The sequence below is a fragment of the Bufo bufo genome, chromosome 6, assembly GCF_905171765.1.
Source record: "Bufo bufo chromosome 6, aBufBuf1.1, whole genome shotgun sequence".
In the NCBI taxonomy this organism is placed as follows: domain Eukaryota; kingdom Metazoa; phylum Chordata; class Amphibia; order Anura; family Bufonidae; genus Bufo; species Bufo bufo.
The window spans coordinates 308,047,541-308,055,235 of record NC_053394.1 but is presented as its reverse complement, the minus strand read 5'-3'; the positions used below and the strand labels follow the sequence as shown (position 1 = coordinate 308,055,235).

The following is a 7,695-nucleotide window of genomic DNA, read 5'->3' as shown; positions in this document are numbered from 1 at the left end:
CATGTGGTCACAATATTTAGTGTTGTACAATAACAAGGCCTCCTGTGACAGAGCGGGAACACACTGTACTGCTGTCTGCAGCCAAATCCAAAAATATGCGTGTAAAAATATATAAAAAATGTGTGTGTATATATATATATATACATATATTATACACACACATTTATATATGTACATATAGAGATATATTTCACACACACACACACACACACACACACACACACACACACACATACATATATATATATATATATATCACACTACACACAATTTATTTTGCTATATAGACATTTTTCGGCTTTTTTTTTTTTTCAGTTGGCCAGCAGCTAGATATTAAGATTTGTGTGTGCATATTATTGTATGTATTGGATATTTCCTTATGCCAGTATACTATAATTTATAACCTATATACTCATAGATAATCTATACTGTATTGTGAACTTTAATTCTTTAGTCCTTTAGTCTTGGATATTGAATGTATAATGTACTGAGTCTATAAGGATATTTAAAAAAGAAAATGCAGCTAAAGATGTTTGGACTACAAAGAAAGATTCAGTGGTGTTTTGTGTGTGTGTGTGTGCTAGTGAGGAATAAAAGGAATTGTGGAGCTGTTTGAGGTCTCCTGGTTGCTCGATTGACCCTCATACATCATAGCACTGGGCTGAGGACAGCAGCTATTATCCTGGATTCTTCTGCCATAGATGAACGCTCCAGGCGCAGGCAGCTTTGCTAGTTTTTCTGGTTTTAAGGATATTTTTATTTGGCAAATAACGAAAGATAAAGAGACAAGGAGAGTTTAAATGTTTATTATGCAAGATTTAGGAATGTATCTGGTAGCCCCAGCATTGTGGAGTGAAAGATTTCTTTTCAGCTCAGGTACATAGTTCTTTGGATGAAATGATGCATTTTACTGATCTTCAGGATTAGAAGCTGCTGGTATAAATGATGTGATTCTAGCCATTCATGAGGATCCTACCATCTCTCAGTTTATATTCGCTCATTATAAATTGTGAAGAAATAATTTGCCGATATTGATACAAATCACAAGAAATAACTGTAATATAATTATAATATTATTTCCATATATTTCGATTACAGATAGGCTTTGGTTTATGGGAAATGGTTTGCAGCCTTCAGAACAGACTATAAATGTGTGCACTGTGGTTTTGTTCTTGTAGGTTGCCTTCAGCAAACACAAAGGATATTCGTGCCAGGTGACTGCGGGGTGCCAATGTTATTCTGTAAGGGTGGGGACACCCTCCGAGTAGGTGACAACACGTTTTGGGGATCCAGGAGATGCAGAAAGCATCCTACTATGACAACCCCACTCTCTTTGGAGGCTACTCCTACCAGGCAGGCGGTCTGGGTTATGAAGGGCCACAGCAGTCTTTTGCGACTTCTTCTCACCTTGACAACGATTTCCAGCGTTCATCTTGCTCCTTGCAATCCCTGGGACACAATGGTCCATTGGCTAAACCTAAAAACATAAACGGAAGCTGCATGCGGCCCAGCCTGGCGCCTGAACACCACCAGGCCTCTTCTCTCTCCCCCCAACCGAATCCCACCGCAGCCCCCAGTAGTAGCAGCAGCGCCCAGTCTGGAGCAAAGTCCTCATCAGTAAAAACACAGGTTCCTTCCAACACAACCAGCAAACAGATCTTCCCATGGATGAAGGAGTCCAGGCAAAACTCCAAACAGAAATCCAGCCCCCCTGCCGCAGGTACAAAAACCACCATACACATATTGCGTCAGTATACCCTATCTCTATTTATTGAGCCGTGCATTGGCACCTGGGAGCAGTCATTTTGTTTTGGGGGGAGGGTGACTATAGTGTTACTCAATGGGATTAGTTTTCAGAAATGCATAAAAACATATTTGCCCCATAATCGTTATTTTATCTCAATTATCTTTCATTAACCTCTACAAACAATGCATATTTTTAATTTGCAAAAGCAGATATTTCAACAAGCTTCACTTTAAAGGTGTAATCACTGTCCTTTTAGTTAATTTTAATACAGTGTGGACAGGGAAGTTAAAAAAAATTGTAATATAGGGAAATATGTTTCTTTGTATTAGAAAACAGGGATCTCTCTTCAGTCTTCAGCGTTTTACTGGGCACTGAAGACGCCTGTGTGTAACATACTGAGGCTTCCAGCCGCCTCCTGTCACTACTCCAGTCCCGTACTATAGACATGTGTCCTATCACTGCCCATCACCCTGCCTATCTGACTGGCTTCTTCAGCGCTCTGAACTGAAGACTGAAGACATACTCTTAAGAAGTTTCCTGTTTTCTAATGCAAAGAAACATCTTTCCTTAATAAAGTATATTACACATTTTTTTTAATGCCACTGTCCCTACACAAAATTAAAAATAAACTGAAAGGACAGCTCCACTTTAAAGTGTTTTATGACTACTTCTATACTTTTTGAATAGTTTAATCAGTTGATATAATTGCTTTTATCCATTCTGAGTTACATTTACTAACTTTGTTTATCTTTTTTTTTTTTTTTTGGTTAACTGAATAATATAATTAATAGAGGGGTAATGCAATGTAATCATTGTATTGTCTATGCTGTACAGTGACAGGAGAATGTGATGCCAGGTACCCCAGGCTGTTCTATGTGTTGTTAGCTATCTGTGAAGAAATAATAATTGAATCATAGATAAAGGTCATAATGCAACTGCCTACACTGCTTGATCAAATCTCCATACAGCAGGGCAGCTTTGGGGGGCAGAGCTCTTAATAAATGCCAGGCTTATGAAGTGCAGACTAATGTGGGAAAGGCCAGGTCTGGGCAAAGCGTGTTAGAGAATTTATTATGGAATGATGCTTTCAATTTCTGAGTGTAGTAATTATCTTTTATTTCATTTTGAAGCGGCAGAGAGCTGCAGTGGTGACAGGAGCCCCCCGGGTTCCTCTGCCTCCAAGAGAGCACGCACAGCCTACACCAGTGCACAGCTTGTGGAGTTGGAGAAGGAGTTTCACTTTAACCGCTACTTGTGCAGACCCAGGAGGGTGGAAATGGCAAATTTGCTCAATCTCAGTGAGAGGCAAATCAAGATCTGGTTCCAGAATCGCAGAATGAAGTATAAGAAGGATCAAAAGGTAAAAGGGATGTCATCATCCTCAGGAGGACCTTCTCCAACTAGCACTCCACCTCTGAGCATGCAATCCTCTGCAGGCTACCTTGGCTCCATGCACTCAATGACTGCAAACTATGAGGCACCTTCCCCACCTCCCTTTAATAACAAACCCCACCAAAATGCCTACTACCAGACCCCAGCAAAAGGTTGTCCTTCCCAACAGAAGTATGGAAACACGGCCCCAGAGTATGACCACCATGGCTTACGAGGGAATGGAGCCAACTATGTCTCTCCTAGTATGCAAGGGAGCCCAGTGTATGTTGGGGGGAACTATGTGGATTCCGTGCCAGCACAAGGCCCTTCTATGTATGGTCTTAACCACCTTGCACACCAGCCCAATAACATGGACTATAATGGTGCCCCTTCCCTGCCAACCAGCCAGCATCATGCACCTTGTGAACCCCACCCAACTTATACAGAGCTCTCATCGCATCAACAGGGAAGGATCCAGGAAGCCCCCAAACTGACCCATTTGTGATTCAATGAGGAAATATTTTGACTATAGGGGGCGCTGAGCGAAGACACGGCCTAAGAATCAACAAGAAGCATTTGTGTTGATCTGTTATTGTAATATATTTTATTTTTTACATTTTATTTTATTTTTTACATTTTGGATGTTACAGGATTCTAATGTGTACTGTAATGTAACTACAATATAATCAATACAAGTGCTTCTGAAGGCTGTGTTGTTGCCTGCTGGGGAATAATGTATTGTTAGTATTATGTTGTATGGAATAATATTGGTCGACATCATTGGCATTTGTTATTCCTATCCACTTGTAGCCCTCTAGCAAGTAGTATAAGAAATATTTTTTTCAAAACCCACTTGGTCAGCAATAGGCTTGGACATATAGTAGATCTGAAAGATCCTGGATCATTTAGTTTGTATACTCCATGTATGCCCATAGCTGATCACATGTTTATTGTTCTGTAAGATCAAGTAACAGGAGGAATATCCCTTTGTCGTGGTAGGAACCTAGGCCTTAAGATCAAAAGAACAATGTGCTATCTAGATCATTGATTTTTTGGTGTTCAATAATTGTAGGCCTTTCCTGAAGGCAAAAAATAAATAAATCTCAGTCTCGTCTTATCGTGAATACAGGGTATATAGTATACTATACTGTACTATACTATACTAGGAGATGTCTGCTCACCAATCTAAGCACAGTGTCTGCTGTCTGTGCGGACATCTCGCTTGCACTTCCAGTTTACAAGGGTGAGAGCAGCTCAGAGGCCCAGCTCATTCAAACCTGGATTGCCAGGCTTGTGTGACCATGGGTAGAAATATTTATTAATGCTGCTTATGGAATCCGTTGATACAAGTATTTTTTCCCCTCAATTTTGTATTATTTATCCAGCATATTAACGTATTTATGAAATTTAAGAAGGAAAAAAAAATGTACTTTTTGTATTTTCTTGTTCTAAAGGTTGTGTTTCCCTGTCATCGTAAAATATTGCCTATTTAATTCTAGTATTTTAGAGAGATAGTTTGTTTTCTTGTACTAATGGGTAATGTAACTACTCCTACCGGAGGCATGGGAAGACTCATCCAGCTGTTATTGTCTAGCCATGAATAGGGAGGCTGCACAAAACCCTCTGGAGAACTCTTTGTTCCTTGTAGGCCATTTTATTTGCAAAAAAAAATGTCTGTTATATATAAAAAAAAAAAAAAGAACAATCCTGGAATAAACTTTGTGTTATAAAATCTGCTAGTTCAGTTCTTGGGACAGACTGGGGACAGTTACCAGACACCCTGCACAAGATTCTGTATATGTTTGAATGTACAAGGAATGTCAATGTTTGTTCTTAATTATTTAGCTGTCTGTATGGAATCTTCTCAGGTTAGGGAACATATATGAAAAAGCACAGGCCCAGGCCTTCTGCTGATTGCATTTCCATGGGTTTCTTCTAGGCAAATATATAAAACACGCAGGAAGAGAAGGGGAGGTGGAAACTAATAAATATATATATTTAGAGCTAAAGCTGAAAATGCTGGAAACATATTAGAAGGGATTGAACCATATTTATATGCAGGATTGTTTCTCTTGGACATAACATTAATCTTATGCATAAGCAAGAAGTCCGGATGCTTGTTTGTTCTGGGGACGTAGATAATAATAATAATAATAATAATAATAACAATAATAATAATTATTATTATTTATTTATGCCAATATTCAGGTTATATTCAGTCTGGCAATCAGGGAAAACAATGCAGGGATTAACATAATAGAAGAGAGAAATTAAAAATGGGACAACTATGAAAACTAAAACTGCATAACAAAAACAGAGAGGATTATTGGGATTGTAGAAGGAGAAAGGGAGAAAGTGAGAATCTCAGGTACAGCTATAACATTAGGGGAAATATGGGTTCTAGGAGGTAAAAACCTTCACACTAGTACAAATGAACGCATACAGCAGGAAACATGCGGAGACAATTGCTCAGTACAAATGTAACGTTTAATGTACAGAATTTAATGCAAACGAGTCACAAATGACTGTATTCTCCCCACAATCATAGATCTGTTGTTGTGTAGTCTGGGTCTATCCATGGCAGAAGATATATTATTGCCTGTTCTTGCTTCAATTCTCATTAAATCGGTGTCAAATGTATTTCTCAAGCAGTACAGACACAAACCAGTCTGTACATTAAATTACACGTATTTGGTCTTGGCTGTTACAGAAGAACATTTGAAAAGTCCAGCCCGGCTGACAATGGATCAGTGTATTCCAGATAAGAGCCTGCGAACTCCTTTCCTGCACAATAGAATGGACGCCATGTTTATCTGCAAGGAAAATGGCGATTCGATGAGGACGGAGGAAAGCATTGTGTGGTCCCAAGCCCCCACAGTTCTACCAAACCTGCAAGAACATTATACGTGGTTAAAACGGGATTAGAGCAAAGGGGAAAAAAATACGGACATGAAATTGACAATAAGGGAACTAGACAAAAAATATATCCTGGAAAAATATATGTTCCTATGTTCTTTGTCTGTCTGTATCTATGTATCTCCTATCTATACATCCCTCACATCTATGTTGTATACCTCGAAGCTTATTAGTAGTTGGCTAGTATCTGTGCATTTAGTGCTATGTGCAGCCTTCCTATGTTTCTATTTTCTATCTATTTCTCTCTCTCTCTCTCATATCTATCTATCTATCTATCTATCTATCTATCTATCTATCTATCTATCTATCTATGTCCTATCTATCTCTCTCTCTCTCATATCTATCTATCTATGTCCTATCTATCTATCTATCTATCTATCTATCTATCTATCTATCTATCTATCTATCTATCTATCTATCTATCTATCAAATGTGTCTTGCATGCTTACATAAATAATATAAATACACAATACACATACAATGCTTACATTTAAATATGTTACATAAGCACACAACACATATACACACACACATGTACACACACAAACACACACATATGCATACACACACAGACACATACACACATTTATATACACATACACACACACACATACACACACACACACACACACACAGACACACACACACACACACATATACATACACACACATATACACATATACACATACATATACACACACACACACACACAGATACATATACACAAATACTCACACACATACATACATACATACATACATACATACATACACACACACACACACACACACACACACACACACACACACACACACACACAGATTCTTACCTCAGGTTTCATGTGTGGCACCAGATGGAGCAGCCTCATCAATACTCTACACAAATGTATTGGGACCCTAACCCCAGCCACCCCCCACCAAAAAATATACAAAGTATTTTCCACGGGGTCCTGTAAACGCAGCAGGTTTGGTTCCAGGGTGGAAACACTGGCTTCTGCTTTCCATTTTCTGCTCTGAAATATGAGAAGGTAATCAAGAACTTATATAAAACATATTACAGAGTCCCTCTGTGCTGTTAATGTGTGAGGCTCCTCTTGTTATGGCCACCTCATCCTCACTGAGCTTTGCCAGGATTCTTCTAACTGTACACCCACCACCCACACAGATTTTTCAGGAACAAAAGTTTCCATGCTACGACCACCACCAGCCCAGCACCGAGCTGCCCAGAGCCTCATTCACACAGACTTTTTTTTATTCGTTCAGATTTTTCAGCCTTCTTTGGGTTTATGCCTCAGTTTCCTGATGAAGATTTTGCTTTGGTTTCTCTGGACGTTCCCCATATTCTTCGTCAGAAAAGGAGGAATTTTGGAGCTGCCACTGGCCCCTTCACACTGGAGATTGATCACCCCTCAGGAATCTGGGACTCTCCAGCCTCTTGACTAGGATTTACTCCTCACTCAGGGTTTCTCACTCTTCTTGGAGATTTCTTTTCGCTCCTACAGTTTTATTAGCTTCTTTTGCTGTGTTTTTAATCCTAAACCTGATGGGGAACACTAATTCCTCTCCAGATGGCCGCCTTCCTGATGCCTTCCCTCCAAGTTCTTCTGTACACACCTCCATACTTCCCCCTCCTGAGACCTATATTGCCAAATAATAAATGC

General features: G+C 39.4%; 1 protein-coding gene across 7 annotated transcripts in view; it reads left to right on the top strand.

Annotated features, from left to right (window-relative positions):
- HOXB3 (homeobox B3) overlaps positions 1–4,171 on the top strand; it is a 41,973-nt gene extending 37,802 nt beyond the window's left edge. For all 7 annotated transcript variants that reach the window (XM_040436867.1, XM_040436868.1, XM_040436869.1 and 4 more), the window contains 2 exons: positions 1,179–1,720; positions 2,878–4,171. In XM_040436867.1, coding sequence (XP_040292801.1) covers positions 1,297–1,720; positions 2,878–3,623 — 1,170 coding nt within the window. In that variant the 5' untranslated portion in view covers positions 1,179–1,296 and the 3' untranslated portion in view covers positions 3,624–4,171. The remainder of the gene's footprint in view (positions 1–1,178; positions 1,721–2,877) is intronic.
- The last annotated feature ends 3,524 nt before the right edge of the window (positions 4,172–7,695 follow it).